The sequence below is a fragment of the Patagioenas fasciata genome, chromosome 7, assembly GCF_037038585.1.
Source record: "Patagioenas fasciata isolate bPatFas1 chromosome 7, bPatFas1.hap1, whole genome shotgun sequence".
Lineage (NCBI taxonomy): Eukaryota > Metazoa > Chordata > Aves > Columbiformes > Columbidae > Patagioenas > Patagioenas fasciata.
The window spans coordinates 38675093-38696480 of record NC_092526.1 but is presented as its reverse complement, the minus strand read 5'-3'; the positions used below and the strand labels follow the sequence as shown (position 1 = coordinate 38696480).

The window sequence follows — 21388 nt, the reverse complement described above, 5'->3', positions numbered from 1 at the left end:
TGCATTGTATCAGGATATGGCATGCATATTCACTTGTTCTGGCTTGTAGAAATATAATCATTATTCCTTTTTTTGAATAAGTATTCATTAAATGTTGGATATGAAATAGTATTAGTACTCAGAATCTGCATCAGCAGAAGTAAGGTACGGGTAAAGAGTTTTGTGATTTTATTTCAGGAGTTGATTTAAGATTAAAGATGAGATAAAATGCTTAATGAAAGATTTGGATATCTTAGCTGAAAACCTTTTAAAACTTAAAATATGTACGAAGGATAGACTTTCAAGTGATTTCTTTGTTTACATCCATGAAGACTTCAGTTCTGGGCAAGAGTGTTGCCGACTTCACCTGTGTTGCTGGCCACAAGTTCTCAGACACAATCATGAGGTGGCGTTGAAGTCTCATTTCAGAGTTCCATATTTAGCATCTTGAATTTGTCTGCTGTGCTCTAAGGAGTAGAAACTTAGACACTGGATGTTTTCTCTTGCTTTTGAGATGTTTGCCTGAACTAAGGGTTTTAAGAAAAAGCAAATGTAGGATTCAGAAATCGTAAGAACTGGTGTTGGTATTAGAGCTGATATTGCTACTGGTATTTGAACACAAAGGATGGCTCTCCCTGCATGATGGCTGTGGTCCAAGCCCTGGTGAAATCAATGGAAATTCTGTAATGGGCTTTGGATCAGATCCTGTTTGAAGCGTAAGCGATAGCCTCTGCTGTTAGAAGGAAACGAAGAATGCTGCAACTGGATCTCAGTGGGTAAAAACTGGGCTTCTCAGCTCTTTATATTAAAATTTTCCTCATGCCTGTATGAAGCAAAATATATAGTCCTATTATCAATAAGCAACACCTTCAAATTAATACTGTGCTCATTGAGAAGATCTGTTTTCTTTGCAGTGTCCAAAATGCATCTTTCTGTGTTTAGTTAAGGAAACCTGTGTCAAAGGATAAGCTTTTTATCTTTAACATACTATTTAATATTGAAATCTGAACAGTGGAAGAGAATAATATCTTTGGGGGTTTTTTAGTTTGTGTGTTTGTGTTTTTTAACAGCAACAAACAAATGTTAAAAAACAAACATGAAGCTTAGTTGTGCAGAACAACAGCAGCATCTTCCTTGTGCTAAATGATCGCTTTTTGAGCATTAAAATAGTGTCTTTTTCTGAGGTTAATGACAGGATTAGTGATTTAGTCTGGAAGAATAGGCACATGTGGATTTAGACTCATTCGTGTAACAGATGTAGAGAAAACCTATCCAAACAGCGTAGGGATGAAGGCAAATCATTCCTGTGCTTGGATGGCTGGATTAAAAATGACACTGAGAGCAGATATTAGAATTAACAAGGAATTGCAGTTTCTGCCCTTATTTGCATTTGTGAGATAATCAGGCATGTGGAAAGTGGCATCTTTCCAGGATTTGTTAATTTATATTGCAATTATCAATTGATTTGTCAATTTGTCAATTTATATTGTGGAACTGGTATTACTGAGGCTGCATAAAAGAGCAAGTAGGTCAGTGTGGAACCACCAAATACTGATTTTCAGTGACTCTTCTTTTGGGGCCATAGGGCTCTGTGGACTCAATGGCTTTTTTTTAGCATGTAATGAAACCGTTAATATGTTGGGATTTTTTGTTTGTTTTTCTGAAAGGACTCTTAACTGGTGCTGTCACTTGCCGATTTAACTGATAAGAGTATTTTGTCTATAAATCAAAATATATAATTTCCTGAAGTCTGCTTTGGAAATCTGAAAGTCGCTACCTAGCGCAGCATTAGGAAATCTGTAAATATAGAGGATGAGCGTATCCAGTGGTATGATTTGACTATATAAGTAGAGCTTTTACTGTTATGCAGCTTATAGGCTTATACAGCTTCAGTTCTACCTCCATCTTTGCGCTTCTACCCTGTATTTTTCAGTGAAGTGGTTCACTAATGGTGTTTTCAATAATTTTACTGAAAAGGTGAGGGGATTTTACTGAAAAGGTGAAAACACGCTGGTGGCTTTGAGAATTGAGCACAAAAGATGAGTGCACCTGTTCTTTCCCTAAAAACATTTAGTCATCTCATATCTGTTTACAATGAAAAGGATAAAACCTTTACCAGCTGGTGGGAGTTTTTTTCCCCTCATTGAAGGAGAGGAATTGTCATTTGATTTAATACTTTTAGAAATAAAAAAATGCCTCCAGAGTGTTGCTGTGCTCTTTTTCTGCTTTTGGTTTGCATGATCTTGATTGAGCAAAGGAGCTTAAAGGAAACTCATTCAAAGTACCATAGGAACAGTACTTTATTAATTCATTGACTTCAAACCCACATAAAAATGATGCAAGAATCCAGATAGGAATGCTGATTGCATGGTTTTGTGGTTGATGAAAAGTAAAGCTTTGTTTTCCACAGCGCTTTGTTCCAGAGCGTTTGCCACTGGCAGAGGAGATGTGGAAAGTTGCAGTGTGTGAGTTTGGGCTGCAACAGGTGAATACAATTTAGAGGCGAATTTAACTTCCTTTCAGATGCCTGAGATGGTGGTTTGTATTGCTGCATAACCCTGCTAATGTAATGCAAGCAAATTGTAAACAAAAAGAACCCAAATGTGTCAAGGCCCCTTTCACATTTTTCTTGTAAGGTCCCAGCCACCAAATAAGAATGTGAGTTAAGATATGTATTTTGAGATTTTTTTTTTTTCTAATTCTTTTTGGAATACTTAAGTTTACATAGCTAGTTTTGTTGGGAAACATCTATAAATTTAACTTTTAGATTTTTGTGGTGATATAATAGTAATTTGTCTCAAGGTGAAGATAAGTTTGATTACTTCTAAATATTTATATTTATTTCTATAATGTATAGTATATTCAGTGTGAGTAATCCCACTTGGTATTTCTTGTGCCAGTCTCGCATAGGGCCGTACATCCTCGTGGGTTGTGCAATAGCACAGACAGGCAGCTACTGCAGAGCAAACATTCTTTGGGCCGTGAGGCATGAAGGGTATGCTGTTTGCTCTCTTGTGAAACACTTTATGATCTTACTGAAAAAGACTTGTTGGCCATTTTAGGGAAATTACTTTTCGTTATATGATTTCAGCTGTCAAAAATTAGGGTCTTCCTAATACAGAGATGGTGAATGATCAGATTATGAGGAGCCAAGCTTCCAGTCCCAGAGGGTACGGATCTACTGGTGTCTTGAGGGGTGAAGCTGCTATCACAGAAATTACAATTTCTTTCTTGGCAGTTGTGTTGGAAAAGAGCAGTCATTCTTAGTTTCGTGGTAAAGTGTCTCTATTAATTTAGGGCCTAGGCCCCGTAAAGTTTGTGTTAAAACTTTCTGTATCCCTTGAGATTCTGAATCCCAGGATCTGAAAAGCAAATTGCATAACTTTGAGAAGAGAGAAGGGAATGAACAGTATCGGGCCCTCTGTGTCTGTGTAGGTAACACTTGTTTTCTAGGATGTGGGAGCTTGCTATCACTTATACCTGTCTACTTGCTAAATTGGATCTTAGCTTTTCCTTTTATGTAGGCTTGCTTTTCAGCTTTAGCAGCTAAACAACCTATTGCTCCCAATTTCCCTCCAATAATCTATATCTCAGTGTTTAGTGCCCATTGTTGCATTTCTCCGTGCTTTTTCTTTCCCCGCCCCTGTGTAGAGTTCATAGAGGATGTGTCAGGGTAAACAGCTGATGCCAAAGGCAAACCCTCTTTACCGTGTGCAGCAGTGGATCAACAGTCTTCATCCCAGAAAATGTTCTAACATGGCTATATATTTCTATACTATTGCTGAAATGGGTTTCTCTATGGTTGTTCCTGGAAATCAGTGTACCAAGAGTCAGAAGGATTTTTGAGACTTTTCTCTCCTGCACATTCAACACTGATTTTTCAAGGCTTCCTTTGTTTTAATCTTATTGTGAACAGCTGTCTTTTTACATTTAGTTTTCTTTTGTAAGGCTTTTTGTAATTGATGTAAGAAAGACATGAGGTGCACTGTGAATGACACCAGTTGGGCTTCAATAACTATTTAATAATTGGCATCATATTTCTTTGGGCACTTTTAATCTTCAGTAGCAAGTTGAAAATGTTCCCCTTGTGTTTAGTTTTCACGTTCCATTCCATTGTGGCTATCACATTCCTTATTTAGGGATTTCCCAGGCTGCCCATTTACCTGCTGAAGATCGTGCAATTTCTCTGTGGCAATTAAGGCAGATCGTTGCATGGAGAAGCATTTAGGAATCCACTTAATGAATTTTTAACACTTTTTTTTTTTTCAATGCAGTTTGTTGCTGGGGAAAAAGAAGCTCAAACTGGCATATTGCCACCAGGCATTTCCTTGGGGTTCATTAGAAAGTGTTTGTGAGCCATCATTTCAGTAACCTTTCTTATGGAGGTTTATTGGAACACTACAGGAACACAGTGGAATTGATGGATAACATGTCATTTGCATGATTAACAGTTTTGTGTGTGGCTTTTCTCTTTAGAGTGGATGACATTCCTCCAGGAATATCGCTGCTTCCCGATAACATTCTTCAGGTCGTCAGGCTCCAGCTGCTGCAGTGTGTCCAGAAAATGTCAGATGGACTAGAAGAGCAGCAGCAGGCTCTATCGCTTTTACTTGTGAAATTCTTTATCATCCTTTGCAGGTATTTGTTCTGATTGTTACCTCGGCAAGGCTATTGTTTTATTTAAGGAATCGTGATGAAACCTATAGATATACATTCTAATGACATAAGCAACGTGATTTGGCACTTTCCAATAGAAACAGAAATGCCACTTCTCACAATCTTCAAAGTAAAGGCAGAGGGAATAAAAAAGAGAGAGGAGAGCGGTGCAGTCATCTTAGCAATAACGTTTGCCATGAGAAATGGAATAGAAGGGGATAAGACATTAAATTCCTTGTATCTACATAAGGTGTGGTGCACCTGGTATAAAAAAATGCTTGGAAAGAAAACACACACTCTAGCAAGGGTTGACTGTGAAATAAATTGAGAGAATTGTACAGGAAGAACAGTTTCACATTCGTAACATGCTTATAATTCCATAAACAGCTTAGGAAACTGACCTGTTACACTATTAGTGCAACTGGCTTCTTTCTGAAACTTATGCCTTCTTTTTAAATTCTGTTGAAACAGGTGAATAAATGGTTCTTAGGGATCTATTCCTCACTATTTCTTCAGTCTTCTATTGTAAACTGCACTGAGAGAGGAAGGGAATAAAATATAACAGGGAGTCTCCTTTTCTGAGGAGTATTTGAAGCAACTTTTTTGAGTCCTTTGTCACAATATAAAGGGCTGCAGGACAGTGTTGAAGTATCCTGGAATATTAAATGTAAGCTGAGTAGATGATAGTAATGTGTTTCTGGATTACAAGCTGTTGTCAGTCTTATATATTTGCTGAAAAATTCTCCTTACATCATCACTTCATTATCTGATCTTTGTGACTTGTCTTCAAGACTGAGAAATAATATGCACATGCTATTTTTTTTGTTGCTATTGATTTCTTTAGATTCTGAAATAATTTTTGAGATGTTTGTTTTCCTTGGAATAATTCAGAGTGAATAACTGCTTCTAGGTAATACGTTTGCTAAAGCTTTAGAAAGCATATGCATTAGTAATGTGGGAGAAATGGAAGTTACTGTCTTTGTTTTCAGATGCCATTTCTGAGCTTCCTATTTAGAGTGTCCTGGGAATCTACTTAACCTCTGAAACCCCAAATTCCAGCTAGAATTGGCCTACAGCAAAGTGACTCAGGCCTTTCTTTGCCTTCCTGTTAGAAGAAAACTTGTGAACTCTGTTACTGTGACAGAAATAACCATTTGAATACATGCAGTCTTTTGGAGGGGAATGCTGATATACTTTTGTATGATTATAGACAGAACGCTAAAACAAACACTGTTTGAACTAGCCTCGAATTGTACACTGTGTACATTTCTGTGGTTTTTATGTTGTCTTCATAGAAATTTGGCTAATGTGGAGGAGATCGGGATGTGTTCATACGTTAACCATGTTATCACCATGACTACATTATATATTCAACAGGTATGTGTTTAACAATTCTCATCTGTTATTTTTGCCTTCTGATGTTTCCTGCTTATGTGATCCATTTATTTCAATAATACTGTTATGTGGGCAACAATTTAAATTTGTGAGCTCAGAACTGTTCTGGAGGAGATCACGATTAATCTTCAACTTCTAGAAGTCTTCTGACCACAGCTTGCTTTTTTTCCTCAGTTAAAAAGCAAAACAAAAGAAAAGGAAGTGGCAGATCAGACCCCTATAGAAGAATTTGTGAGACATGCATTGGCTTTTTGTGAAAGTCTCTACGATCCATATCGAAACTGGAGGCAGCGAATTGCAGGGTATGTGTGGACTAGGACAGCATTATAAATACTGCAGTTTATGATAACCTTAGATAAATAATATGTGAGGTTTCTGACAGAACTACTACTGCCTGATGTCAAACTAAATTAAAAAGTAGTTATGTGTGTATTTTTCTGCAGTTGCTATGTACAACTGATAGAATTGACAGCCTTGAGCACTTGCTACTGTGTTCCAGGTTTTCTTTTCCCAAAGACACACTCTTTAGAATAGCATTAAGGAAGTAGTTTTTCCTATCAAAATTAACATAATGAAGCAGGCATGCTTGAAACTGAACTTCATTGCCACCAAAGTTGTCAGAGTACTAATGTATCCTGTTCCATTTGGTGGAAAGGGGAGTTGTGAGGTTTTTTGAAAGTTGGGAAGTGTAGAGAACCAGGAAATGGGCTTTCCAAGATGTTTAGTTACTGTCATTCTAGGCATAGGCCCTGTTCTTTGAAACTGCCAGTGATTCACTTCATCAGGCTCTTCAGAGACCTCCTACATATTTCTGTGAGATCTTTTTCATGTACAGTTCTCCCTTATTAGCCCCAAATTAATTACAGTAATGTTAAATGTACACAGCCTTATATTGTTAACATGTTTTTCTGCTTTGTGTACAAGGGCTGAAGTTGTTGTTGGCTCCTTGCTGCTATCCTTCAGAGCTGCATTGCCTTCAGGTCCTCAGTTTTATTTCCATCAGGACCATTTTGACATACATCAAATGTTGGGCCTGTACAAGCAAATAACTAAAGGCATTGAGAGATCATATCTCATGTTAGCTGGGCTTGTGAAACCTCAGGTCCGTTCTCACACATCTGTTCTGTAGAGGTAGCACAGCATTGTGCTAGCTCTGCGGCTTGGATTTGTGCAGCAAATCACTCATCTGACTCTGTGCAAAGAGTGGGAATCGTGTGAGCTGTGTTCCTTGGCTGCAGGGCTTGCTTTGTTGCTGGAAACCTGCAGTATGCCAGAATTCTGCGTGGACTGCGGGTTTCGTGAGGCTATTACAGAAACAAAAGGTAGTATTCTCAGTAAGAGCCTCACTCATTGCACACGAAGTTTTAAGGAGCATGTAAGGCTCACAACTTCTGGTATTTTTGTGCAACGTGCGAATTCCCCTTTTCTAGGAGCATGAATTGATACTAGTTGTCACATATGGCTTGCCAGCATATTGCCAAGCTGTCTTCAGATCTAGTGTAGGTAAGGCCAGCATATCTTGTGATGTCCTAGGCAGAGTATAAGCGCTCAAAATCAGTGAATTTACAACAATATAGGTGCAGAATTTAGCAATGAATCAATATAACCACACCACAGAAAAGTGTTATGCTTTCTGAAACTGGTTATGATTTAAATACCTTTTAAAAATTATAATGTATTTACTGGCAGTCAAAAAGTTAGAACAAAATTAAATTTGAGGATACACTAAGAGGTGTTTGGTTGTAACTGGCCTTCCCTTCCTTTCCCCTTTCAAAAACTGGCCCATTTTTCTAAACTAGTGGAACAAACAAACCAAAAGCAATGGGGTAGGCAGACCTGGTTGAATTAGGGCAAAATAAGTTATTGAAGATCACAGCTTAGATATGTTGCATCTTTGAAAAGAAGTTTATAGTTATATCAGTAGAAAGAGATCCCTTTAATTTGATAGTTCTCTCCCACCCCCTAATAAACCCATAATAGTGTTTTGTGCCCATTTCAAATTGCATGGTGAAGAAATCTGGCAGTCTTGCTAGTGGCTTAGTTACAATAAGCAAGGGCTACATAACAGATTGCTGCGCTTTTCTTTTTCCCAACTATACTCTATTGTAAATAGTTAAGGTATTTCCAGGAGCAGAACAGTAAATATGGGATTAGCTGCGATTCATTTTTTCAGGATGAAAAACTACTATTTTTTTGATCCTGTAGGCAAAAGGTATCTCCTTTGGCAGTGTTTTCTATTATGAAGTCTTAAGTGTAATAAGCAAAGGTATCGTATCTAATTTCTCTGGTGTATCTTTTAATGTATTTGCAGACGCTTCCTTGGTACAGTTGAAAAGAGCAGACAGAAGTATAAACCAGCTTCCCTCACTGTTGAGTTTGTCCCTTTCTTTTACCGTAAGTATCATCAACAGCATGTTTAACAATAACCATCTTTGGAGGAGTGAAATTAGTGATTCCACGTTCCTCTCCCCTAAGAATCCCTGATACCTGTAAAAGCCCCTTGCTTATTTTCTGAGGCTGAATGAAGTGGATTGCTTAATTTGCTTGTGTTTTGCTCTGGCTATCACCACTGTGCCATTCCTACTCATCTTTGAAAGCCTTGCTTCTTCAGACTCTTTTGGTATGTAACAGGGTTTAATGGGGTTGGCTCTGTGAATTGCCAACTTTCCCATTTATTAGGGTACATATAGTGATTGCGTAAGATCCCTGTAGCAACTACAATGATAGCTCGCATGAAAAAATAATCTCAGGGAGGTGTTCGTGTATTTTTTTGTCTCTTAAGGTAGCTTAAAAGCTAGAAAGAAGGAAACTCTGTGCCATCCCACTACACAGTGCTCCTTGGACTGCAATTTGGGAAACTGCTGTGTTGTCTCTGGTTAAGTCATTAAATATCATGATAGCTACTTTGGAATTTGTGTGTTCTTGCCACTGCAGATTGGCTGTGTGAAAGAGGAGGATGTATGTGAGTATGTTGTGTACTTAAATCTTAGGAAGATGGGATGCCCAGCTAGTTTACCAGTTTAGCACACCAAAGTGCTAGTGCCAACAGAACTGAAGCAGCAGGAATATGCTGGGGAGGTGGGCATATGAGTGAAATCAGCCCTTTTTGAAGCTATCCATTAACTCAGCTTTAATTGAAAAGAAAAATGGAAGGTTCTTTTCCCAAAGTGGTACTATTTATGAATTTGGTTTGGGTCACATACTCCTCCCGTTCTTTGACCTTCCTTCTCTGTGAGTGTAAAACAGGGCAGTTGCCAAAAAGACCAAAGAGCTGATGCCAGGAAAATGCCATTATCTTTGTGCCACAGCGCTGGAAACGCACTCTAAAGGCTGCTGCTGAGGAATGGCATCTGGAGGTCCTCTTCTCCCCATTCACTGCATTGCACTGTGGTTCCTCCAAAATCCCTTAAACAGCCTCCTGTGACTGAGCTGCAAGTGTACTGATTAGCTGGCAGATACTCATCTGCGGGGTGGCCAGCTGGCAGGAAAGACACAACAAGAAATTGCTGAGCATGTACTTTAGACCTGCTGCCATGGCAGCACTAATTTGAGGCTTTTTTGGTCTACCCAGCCTAATGATTTCACAATCTGCTACAAACTGCTCTTTTGAATTTGTCTGAGGTTCCCCAAAAGATTTAGAGGCTCTAAGTCAGGGAGTGGGGGGACTAGCAGACTAACAGTGTGATCATCTAAGCTTTGTTTCCTTTGAGGACTAAATTTAAAAAATAGCTGTGCAATTTTCTTTAAAAACTAACTTATGCATTCAGTATATAGTCAGAAGTCTTACTCGGCAAAAATTGGTAATTGTGTTAAAGGTTATATTATTATTTAATGAATATAGATTTCTGGCATTTTCAGTATCTATTGTTTTTAAAATTCTGGTTTTTACGTTATCAGTTCTATCTCATAAAGTTATTGAAAGTTTTACAATTGTTAATTCCAAATAAAATAATCCTTTGTAGTTTGTTGCAGGTACTTTGAGTCTAGTGTTAACGCTATAGCAACAGTAGCCAGGTTATATCTATTGCTAAGAAGAGTTCCTGAGGCTGTTTATAACTAATTTATATCAGATATGGCATTAGAAGAGATGCAGGATAATTATCTTTAAAGAGACCATTGCTGGAAAGGTTCCAGACCTGCACAGGTTGCAGGGAAGTGTGGCTTAAAAGAGCAGGCTCAGGGACTGTGCAAACGGTGTCACTTTCTGTGCCAAAATCATTCTGACTTTTGCCATGCATGCTGACTGCTTACGTGTTAGCATGGCCTTCTGTTTCTCATTAGTATGGACAAAATGGGCTGATTTGACGTTATGGATTAGATCGACAGTTGTAGTATGTCTTTAGTTCTGTCAGCCTGCATGAAAAGTTTTATCCAAGCTGAATGTCTGGCCCTGGGAACTCCTGGTAAATGTGGACTTGTCGTGTGACTTTGATAATGCTGGAATGAATGTGTTTGTGTCTGATTTATGTAAAAGGAAGTGGAGACTATATATAGCTGATTCTTTTTTTTTTTTTTTATTTGCATGAGAACAGGGAGTAGAGGACCTTTTTTAATAATTTAATTTGTTGGTGTTTTGTTTTGTGGTATTGTTTTTCTGAGAGGAAAAGCTTTGTGTAATTTATATGACCAAAGTAAGGAATACTTCTCTTTTTTGTTTACTCCAATCAGAATGCTTTCAAGAAAGTGAACATCTCAAGGAAAGCCTAAAATGTTGTCTGCTGCATCTCTTTGGAGCTATTGTGGCTGGTGGTCAGGTAAGGATGTTCTGAAATCTTTTCAGCTGCTGGAGCCTCCAGATGCCTGTTCATTGTTCAAGACTTATAAATACCCTACAATCCATAAATGAGAAGAATTTATTTTTGACTATGAATTGTTTGTTTGTCTTACGAAGTTTGCGGACATTCTGTGCAGTAGTATCTAAATGCTAAAAGCTAGGTCCTGCTTTCAAAGAACTGTAACCATTTGCTGTCTACAATAACTACACATTCATATGAACTTACTGTAATATTTTCGTATCATGAAGAAAAACGTGGGTAACTAGATTAGAAGTTTCCACCTGCAAAGATGCACGTTTTGGATTAACACATGCTGGAAGTAAGCTGTTTCAGAAAGAGCCACAGGGCCTTTAGAGCTTGGAAGCTGTTGAAAATCTTTGAAAAAAAAAAAAGTTAAGAGAAGAGCATGTTTGTCTGGCTGCAGTGCAGCGTAGGCAGGTAAAAGGCTGAGAGCCGCAGTTTGAATACAGCTCCTTAGAGAAGGTTGGGAGTCCCTGCTGAGGCTTCTCAAAGGTTTCTGCGAGGCTGGGCTCCTGCCCCAGATTTGAGTTGGCCCTGACCCTGTGCAGCCAGAAAGAGAAGTGAGGGAAATGCACTCGGGACACAGAGAATTGTTTAACAATTATTATGTTCTTTTCAAAAATTTTAAAGTATTATGAATCTCTTGATGTAAAAAGAAAATTCAAGCAAAGATTTACCTAGAGTTAGTAGTTTATCAAGGCTACCTTATTAGAATTTCATAACATGCATTTAAGTTGTACTTCCTTTTCCCTATAAGCATTCTCATTGAGAAAGGAAACCTAGTTAAGTGAACAAGATGGGGTGCATTTCATCTGTAGCCATCAATATAATCCAAGTGAATGTTTCCTATTTATTTAACAGTTACAGGGTATTAACAGACATAATGCACGTTCACAGAATGTCAGGGATTGGAAGGGACCTGGAAAGCTCATTCAGTGCAATCCCCCTGCCAGAGCAGGAACACCCAGATGAGGTTCCACAGGAAGGTGTCCAGGCGGGTTTGAATGTCTGCAGAGAAGGAGACTCCACAACCTCCCTGAGCAGCCTGGTCCAGTGTTCTGTCACCCTTACTGAGAAGAAGTTTCTTCTTAAATTTAAGTGGAACCTTTTGTGTTCCAGTTCGCACCCATTACCCCTTGTCCTATCATTTGTTGTCACAGAGAAGAGCCTGGCTCCATCCTCCTGACACTCACCCTTTCCATATTGATCCCCATGAATGAGGTCACCCCTCAGTCTCCTCTTCTCCAAGCTCCAGAACCCCAGCTCCCTCAGCCTTTCCTCACACAGGAGATGCTCCACTCCCTTCAGCATCTTTGTTGCCCTGTGCTGGACTCTCTCCAGCAGTTCCCTGTCCTTCTGGAACTGAGGGGCCCAGAACTGGACACAATATTCCAGATGTTCCGTGATTTGGATAACTCAGATTGAAACTGCTGGTTTGATTGTATTTCTTTCTTTATTGTTTTTTCCTGTGGGTTTCAGAGAAACGCTCTTCAAGCAGTATCTCCTGCCACCATGGAGGTTTTGATGCGTGTTCTGGCTGACTGTGACAACTGGGATGACAGGAGCCCCGAGGAGGTGAGCAGGAAGGCAGAGCTGACTCTGAAGTGCCTGACAGAAGTTGTCCATATCCTCCTGACCAGCAGTTCTGACCAGCGGCAAGTGGAGACAAGCACAATATTGGAGAACTATTTCAAGTTGCTTAATTCAGACCATTCAGCTTTACCTAATCCCAGGCGATGTAGGCAGTGGGAGAGCAGGTTCATAGCACTGCAGATCCAAATGCTGAGTAAGTACTCAATTGTGCAGTTCCTTTAAATATCTCTTGATAACTCTGAAGCGAGCAACGATTGAACTGTGATAGTAATATGGCTGAATGTTCTGCTAAAAACATTCACTTGGAGAAGCAATTGAAATATTTTACGTATGTCGTCATTGACATTACTTCAGATGTATTCTTGTTTAATCATTCACTACAAAAAACAACAGAAGAAACCATATTGAATTGCTACCATTTAACCAGAGCATCAAGGTTCACAGGCTGCCCATCTCCATTTAAAAAAAGCAAAACAAACTAAAAAAACAACAACTTTTGCCAGGCAATAGCTAGCACTGATCAGCACCTTAGTAATGGCAGAATAAGATGGATCTGTACTGAAAGGCCCATGTGGTGACTGTTTTGTGGTTGTTCACCTTTAAATGGCATTATTGTAAACATTGGCCAAAGGTGACGGTCTGAAACACTTGGGTTGAAGTCATTGGATAAGGATTCGGGATTTGGATTTTTTCCACTTTGTTCGCAACGGGTAATATAAATAAAGGTATTTCTTTTCACAAACTTCCTAGAAAACTGATGAATAGTACCAAGGCAATGAAGAATGCTTACAGTATAAGGCTGCTGTAGAATGCAGAGTAATGGCTTGATGAGAAAACAAGCATTTGTGTTTTAAATAAAAGGCCTGCTGCTTATGTACTCACAAATGGCAGTAACTCTAAACAGCGCCCCAAAGCAATCCAGGATATTCGGCAAATGAATTTTTCTCTAGGTATAGTAGGTTACGTGATAATTTTTACAGCATCAAAACATTTAGCTTTAGGCCTAGCACTCTGTGCTCAAAATGCACATCGTGTTTTATCAAAGAATTCACAGAACAGTTTCTCATACATTTTTTTTCTTCACATTTGTTATGTAATGTGCAGAAAAAATGCTTGATGGGTTTGGGAAGTGTTTTGTCTTTGATGCCAGTTCTGTTTTAATTTTACAGATACCATCACAGCCATGTTAGACTGCACAGATAGGCCTGTTCTGCAGGCGATTTTCCTTAACAGTAACTGCTTTGAGCATCTCATTCGACTGTTGCAGAACTGCAAGGTAAATTTTCCCTTATCAGCAAATTTTTAACAAAACCTATCCTGTAGTATTGCAGATATATTTGTTACCTTTATGCCTTCTATCTGAATTAGATGCAATTTAATAGTGTTTACATACTAGAAGTAAAACTTTGGATCAGTTAGTGCCACTAATGCCATGAAAGTTCTGAAAGATCCAAGTTACTTTAAAAATCTTTTTGTCGTTATTGTTGTTGTTGTGGGGGTTATTTTGCGTGCGTGGTTTTGTTTGTTTGTTTTTGTTTTTAATATTCTGTCACCGGATCACTAGGGAGTCCCAGGTGCTGCCAGATGGAGGTGTGAATTCGAATTTCAGAGGGATATTTTTCTATTAAAAAAAAAAAAACAACCTTGCCAGTGTGCCTTTAAGTTTTTCAAAATATTTGGGTCTTGTGTAGCTGACACAAAACGTGAGCTCAAGCTGTTACAAATGTTCTTCAATTGTTCTTCTCCATTGGATTAGTGTTTACATAGATGTTGTGTTTTCATCTCAGTCCCAGATGGTCATATTACAATATGCAAGCTATAGTGTCTTCCACTGATTGCTTCATAGATTTCAGTTTTCCCTGTGCAAATGGACGTAGCTGTGATGTAATTCTGTGGAATATTTTATTTCTCTTTTTGCGATATGTTGGTCATATAGCTCTTTTGAGCTCTTCTAATGCTAGATAATTCAATGGTAGGTACAGTATGCAATTTGATTCATATCTATTTAGATTTTGGATTAGAACATAGTGCAGTGATATATTAGAAATAAATGTGCTTGGATTATGTCTTAGCTGTAGTTAAAATCAGTGGCAAAATGCCAACTGACTTGAGGGGGTTTGAATACTGTATGTGGTTTTTAATCTTCTTGTGAAAATACATTGCTTGACCTTTCCATTCTCCTCTGTTTAGAAATCTATGCCTATTTTTGTACTGACCTTGTACTCCGTAAGAAATTTCTTTTTTAGTTTCTTCCTAAATTATCAAGCAGTGCGATGTTTACCTATTTATGGAGACTCTGTGTTCCTGCTCTCGTATGAACAAGTTGTGGAATTTAAGAAGGCAGGAACAGCAATGTTATTTTTGCGGCTTGCTCCTTTTATTTTTACTCTGCCTGCATATACTCTCTTAAGGGTTTTTCCTGTGATAGTTTCACATATTACTGTGATTGATTGGACATCAATGCTGCCAGTTTGCTACATAATGAATTTTTTTAACCTTTTACAGTCAAAATACCCCCAAAGATGGGAAGTGTAGAGAGGGTGAAGGCTGGGAAGTCGTGTGTCTTTTCCAATATACTGTATCTGCATTATTTTTCAAAGCCAAATAGGGATGATGAATTTAGCTGTGGAATTAGGATTTCTCCTTATTAGCTGGGGGTAGAGACCCTCTTTCTAGATCTTTTTCTTTACCTATGAAACTTTTGCTGCTGGATTCACCAGCAAGCTGTGTGAAGTGCAGTTCTGCAGCTCCACAGTCAGCAGGAAGAGTCCAGATATGGATCTGGAACTCAGGAAGCGGATGGATCTGCAGCAAATCTGAAGTGCAAGAAACCTCCATGGAAAGGAGGGGTGATGAAAATCCATATTGCTATATCTGCTATAGAAATCCCAAAGAACTTGGGGTATTTGAGGCCATACTTGTAGTCACACTTCCTAGTTATTTGCATTTTTTTTTCTTTCATATTTGCTGGTTTTAAGGCTTATGAGCAAACTGTCTTCCCTTAATTATGCTACAGGGTTAGAGATCTGCACAACAGCCTTTTGAAACTGCTCGGTTAAGTTTTGATGATCTGAATGTTGCTTTTTCCTGCAACATCCAAAAGAGGGAAGGTACTTTGGAGGTGCCAGGGGGTGCTTATTATATACTGAGAGTCATTTAATAAGCTGCTTTGTTGGGCCTGAATCTTTTCTCATCTCCTAAACTCTCTTAAAGGTCGAACTTCAATCAAAGCACAATGGCCTCTAGCAATATGCCTGATTAAAAAAAAATTATTTTCTGAACAGCTTTAAAATAGAAGAATTAAAACCATCTGGGCATTGTAATACAAGTTTGTGCATCCATTTTACATGTGTTATCAGAATTGAAGTAACCCATGTGAATTTTTTTTTTTGCGTGTCTGTGTTTGATTCCCTTTGTTCTTATTTCTGATTGTTAATGTTATAATCCTCTGAGGCACATTATAGTAATTCTGCCATATTAGGTGCCCTTGACCGTGAAGTACCTTTCAAAATGACTTGTGTTTCTAACTATGTGCTTTCACACCTGTGTAAGTCCAAGTAGTATCTTGAGTGTTGTTCTTCTGTTTCTTGTGATTTATGGAAGTTGATTTCTCAGGTTGTTCCTCGTCAGAGAGACTATCTAGCACATAGTGGAACAAAATGTATGAGGAAAAAGAAGTATTGTTCTGGTTTTTTAACTATTTAGCAAAAATACAGATTAATGGAGGATTATGTCTCACTGGTGTGAGAATTCTTCTTTTCTGTGTGTATGTGAAATACAAGTCCAAGGCAGCCTCCACAGGTTTGGCTGCGGGTAACTGTTTAATGCAATTATATCCATTATTTTTGTCTCTGTTTCTAACAGCTGTTTTTAAATGCTAACAATAAAGTGGCAGACAAGAGTGAGAAAGACCTTGCCAACAAATTACTGACAGAAATGAATGAGGACCAGGTACCTACCTAACCTGTCTTTTGCTCCAGTTGAAGTCAAGACACAATCACAGGAGAACTGATTCTTGTGCTTCACCTTAACCATCTTCTTTAAGCCTTCTGCAGCAAGATGAACTTGTGTTGCTGCATGCATCAGTATTTCCTGTCTCTGGAAAATAATTCTTCTGAATAACAGATTGAAATCAACCTCAGTTTTATTCATTTGCTTCAAATTGCAGATATTTGCAATAGCTTGAGCCTCAGTTATGCTTTTATTAAGGAAAAGGTGAAGTACATAAATGGAATCCAAATGAATTCTATCAACCTGGTGGTGATTTTTTTCCCCCTCCCTTTCCTCTTTTTTTGCTTCTTTGTCTCAGCACTGTGGTGGTTTGGATTCTGGGGCCTTGTTTGTGAATCTCAATGGTTGTATTTGATGTCCTGATTCTTTGCTTGTCATCAAGAACAGATGTTCACAGAACAATGGACAGGCTGAATCAGGGAGGTAGGAATAGCCTGTTGCTTTAATTTTCCCCAAATATTGTGGAAAATTTCAAGTGCAAATTGTTGTTGTATTAATTTTATAGTAGAATGATTTGTTCTAATTAAAAATGTAAAAAAATGCTAAATACAAGGTATAGTAATCTACAAATTGTGATTCTAACTAATAGCTTTGGCTTTTTTAGAAACGCAGGGTGACACTCTAACCACATGAAAATGTTTCTTCACATCTAATGCAGTCTTCGATTCTTGATATTTCGTTTTCAAAATATGTCTGATATGCATATATTTCAGAGATGATGAAACAGATTTTGTTTGCACAGTTTTGCTAATTAGTTAAATTAGAAAAAGAGATCCTGGTCAATGTGATGAGGGCAGGGGTGAGGCAGCCCCCTTACTGTGCCGATGTGACTTCCCTCTTCTAATTTGTGTGTGTTGCACTGGTGTGTAGGGACTTGGATGGAAAAGAAGACGCTTTATTTGAGCTGGTGGTGCCTGATTGTCCAGCAGCACACACACACATACTGCAAAGGGCTTCCTAGTTTGTTTTCCTCCCTCCCTCTTGAGGTTGTCCATTAGCCGCATAAGGAAAACCTGTTTGTCCGTAAGAATATTTGAAGAGTGATGTGTGTTGTAAATGCTTCTCTTCTCTTGAAGTGTGTACCTAGTTGTCTATGTACTTCTGTGTAGACCTTGGGCTTATGAAATCTTGACTGTTGGGAAAATGATTTTGGAAGCATGTTGGCAAACTCTTGGTTTCCCTCCTGGCAGGAGGGCACTGTATAGATTTTGGAGCTGAACTGTCTTTGTGCATTTGTGTATAACTTCTGTACCTGCTGCTTTCAGGTGTTTCAGGGCCACCTAGACCGCTTGGCAGTGTCAACCATTCAAGCCCTCACTGCAGTCATGCACAAGTCTCCAGCTGCTAAGGTAACAGTATCTATGAGAGGTCTGCTTGCAGGAGGCTTCTTGATCTTCTTCCCAGTTAGTGTTTTTATCACTGTATCTTGATGAACCTTTCTAATGAAGGTGTGCAGATTATGGTCATACATTCCTGCCAGATTGGAATACCTGATTAACATCCCTTATCCCTTTATATGTGTCCAAAGGCTGGACACTGACCCATCTTTCTATCAGAACTAGAAGGTCAGAGCATTAATGGCAGTTGGAACCTGTGTAAAGGAATTGAATGGTTACTTGCCCCAAGAACCTGTGGGGTAGAATTAGTTTTTAGGAAGACTTCCTTAGAACACTTTCTAATTTTTGAAGTGTTTAAAATGGGTAGTTTTTAATCAAGCTGGTCTAGGAAAACCTTTCACTCAAAAATTAATGTCTGAATACTTCTAATTCTCAACATAATCATTTCATGGTGTAGTTTGCATTATATTTCGCATTAGAAAATAAAGATATTAGTATTTTGTGATAGAAGTAACATTTTGCTTATATCAAAGGAATTATGGTTTTTTATAGGTAATTATTAAAATATAACTTAGATCTTTTATTTGTTTATCTGCATGCTGCAGTAATATCCTCCTCATCTGCAGCATGCTGGATGTCACAAAGTGGACATTATCAAAAAGAGATTACTAGCCTGTAAACGTCATTCTTGCATTCTAATTATTTTGTATCTAGTGTTGTATTAAATTAGAACCTGCTACAGTAGATGAGCAATTTGTGTCCGTTTCATTTGTTAGTGAGACTGGGTTTTTCATCCTCAGGAGGTCTTCAAGGAGAGGATTGGTTATGCACACATATATGAGGTACTAAAATCGCTGGGTCAGCCCTCACGGGAATTGCTGGAAGAACTCATGAATATGGTGAGACGTGCTTACTTTGAATGCTAAAATGCTTACATCTTTTCAAGCTTACGTCTTCTGGCCCTATTTTATTGTATTTCATGTCTGAGTTCTCTACTGGTTTTCAGGCTGTTGAAGGTGACCACATGGCTGTTGGGATGCTTGGCATTAGTAACGTCCAGCCCTTATTGCTGCTTATCCAGTGGCTTCCAGAACTAGAATCACACGACCTGCAGATTTTCATCTCAAATTGGTTGAGGCTAATCTGCTGTATTAACAGACAGAGTCGTGCCACGTGTGTCAATGCGAACATGGTCATCCGGATCATTGAGACACTAAATTCCCACTCGGCGCTCCATTGTACTTGTGCAGAGAACTTGATTGCCCTTCTGGGCTCTTTGGGGAGCCAGTCAATGGGCTCAGAAGAACTGCTTCAACTCGTACGGCTCCTGAGAACTGAAGAACCAAAACAAGCTCACCCTTACGTTGTTCCAACCATGCGAGCCATTCTGGCGATGGCGCGGAAGCAGGGCATGGCCAGTGCCTTGCAGTATTTCAACCTGAACCACAGCATGGCTGGAATTGCTGTTCCATCAATTCATAAGTGGCCAGGCTCTGCGTTTTCTTTCAACGCTTGGCTCTGCCTTGACCAGGACCAGGTGGACCCCAGCATGACCAGCAAAAGTGGCAAGAGAAAGCAACTCTATAGGTACAGTTATTATAACTGCTTGAACAGCACAAATCTGGGTCAGCTCTTCCCTGTGGCATATGGTTCCCTATGACATGTGGTACTCCTGTTTATCTTCATAGAATGCAATATGTAGCGCAGTGTCATCTGTCACCAGAGCAAGGCTGTGTTACAGAAACAAGCTTGTAGTTTCTCAGTTTGTAATGTTTCTTTTTCTACAGTTTCAACTCCAAATTGTATTAAGGCTCATAGCTCAAACAAAACAACAACAAAAAAAAGCTAAAAAACCCGCACTCCAAAAGAGAGCAGCCTTCCAATTGTGTCCTGTAAAGGTAATGAAGTGTGTTCCTTACATTAGAGTGCAATAAAAGGACACCCTCATTTGCTTAAGTACCAGTCATTGACACAGATGGTTCTCAGTATAATTTATGTTTCTAGGTACTAGCATTCAGCAGCAAACAAAATGCAGAAGGGGAGAATACCAGCTGAAGAATCTTTTGCTCCCTTCAGTCCATTTTCCTGCACGACAGTTTCAGGGGAAATGTTGAAGAATGCAATTCTAGTCATAACAGAATTAGTATTTTCAAACCCCCTGTGTCTTAGAGTGTTACTTCTGCTTATCAGTAACCACAGGGGCAGGTGGAGACCCCTTGGATTTGTGTGGCTGCCCTGTGTGTTTGGGTAGCACAGTCCCACTGCAGTTCTGAAGTAGACTGCAGTTCTAGAAATTTGCAGTGGAATTGCTCTGCAAAGTAAAAAAGCTGTGATTGGATTTCCATGCGATGCTATTATACCAATAGCTGACTGGTTTTCTATCATTTTATGTTCAATTTTGAAGACATCATTCTAGTTTTGGGAATCTAAAACAGTAGTGCATTGAAATAAATAATAATTTTAAAAGGAAATGTTTAAATATTCCAGGTTCAGCTTGAAATGCTAAGCACAGAACTAAAATAATTAAAAATTGATCTAGCTGGTATGTTTTACAGTGTTTAAGTGTAAGATAGCTTACATCTGTTGAGGTTGTCTGTAATATTCACACTCTCTGTATGTGTGGTTTTTATTGATAGATGCAGATATTTGATAGTACAGTAGTTAAAGCACCCACTTTGAATAGTGGTGTCTAAGGGTGTGTAGCAAGTTTTGATAACTGTTCAAAATTTATATATAGTTTTTCGTACTCAAGTGCTTAAAAATTGGAAGGTTTCTCAATATTGGCAGCTCTACCAGAGGCTGTCAGACGCAATTTTGCTGACAGAAAACAGCAGAGGCTGCAGGCCAGTCTGTTTATTACAATATTGTAGCTTCCGGAGTCTGCAGCGGGCAGGACTTTGCAGCAGAACCAGCTTGAGCTGTGTGGGTCAAACTGAAGTATTATTTGTTGGGACCAAGGTTATGTTCTCAAGTAAAAGATGGATGCTACAAGCTGCTCTGCGAGCTTTGTGGATCACCTTTTAGCCTGCGTGTCCTGTGCCTTGGGGTCCCTTCTATGAGGCACTTCATCTTGTTTTTTCCAGAATAATAGCAGGAGCCAGTCAAATAGTAAATATTGGACCAGTGACAACTGACTTAAGTTGGTTTGCTCCTTACTGAATGTACTGTTAGGTGATTTCCAATACTTTTGATGAAGTAAGTACTTGATTGTGTGTTTTGTTGTCTTTGTCTTTAGCTTTTTTACAGGAAGTGGCATGGGGTTTGAAGCATTTATTACATGCTCTGGGGTACTGGTGGTTGCAGTTTGCACAAAGAGGGAATATGCAACAGTGATGCTGCCTGACCATTGTTTTTTTGACTCTCTCTGGGTAAGATTTGATACTGAAAAACACTTTGTTCAGGATAGTGCTGATAGCTCAGAAATCAAAGTCCTTTTTTTTTGGTTGTTTTACAAATGGTCTATTTTATTGTATTTAAGTAATTCATTGCATAATAACAAACCTAATCTCTAACAATGCAAGCAATTCCCATGTAGTTTAGTGATTGATTGAGCTAAGTTATGGCTATGTTATTAGGCATTTGTTATTGATAAGCTGGTTACAACATTGTGCTTAGAGATTC

At 38.8% G+C, this 21388-nt stretch overlaps 1 protein-coding gene across 9 annotated transcripts in view; it reads left to right on the top strand.

The window, feature by feature from the left end:
* The window catches only part of NBEAL1 (neurobeachin like 1), an 86480-nt gene that overhangs the window by 16821 nt on the left and 48271 nt on the right, over nucleotides 1-21388 (top strand). For 7 of the 9 annotated variants that reach the window (XR_010651532.2, XM_071811470.1, XM_065840637.2 and 4 more), the window contains 12 exons: nucleotides 4456-4617; nucleotides 5931-6012; nucleotides 6205-6332; nucleotides 8342-8424; nucleotides 10699-10784; nucleotides 12306-12612; nucleotides 13589-13695; nucleotides 16284-16370; nucleotides 17696-17779; nucleotides 18568-18666; nucleotides 18774-19354; nucleotides 21003-21135. Coding sequence is in view for 8 of the 9 variants with exons in the window: in XM_071811470.1 (XP_071667571.1) it covers nucleotides 4456-4617; nucleotides 5931-6012; nucleotides 6205-6332; nucleotides 8342-8424; nucleotides 10699-10784; nucleotides 12306-12612; nucleotides 13589-13695; nucleotides 16284-16370; nucleotides 17696-17779; nucleotides 18568-18666; nucleotides 18774-19354; nucleotides 21003-21135 (1939 nt within the window). In the remaining variant the exon portion in view is untranslated. Of the gene's footprint in view, nucleotides 1-4455; nucleotides 4618-5930; nucleotides 6013-6204; nucleotides 6333-8341; nucleotides 8425-10698; nucleotides 10785-12305; nucleotides 12613-13588; nucleotides 13696-16283; nucleotides 16371-16809; nucleotides 16854-17695; nucleotides 17780-18567; nucleotides 18667-18773; nucleotides 19355-21002; nucleotides 21136-21388 lie in introns of those variants that run through there. The other 2 variants (XM_065840639.2, XM_071811471.1) reach the window with 2 other exon arrangements.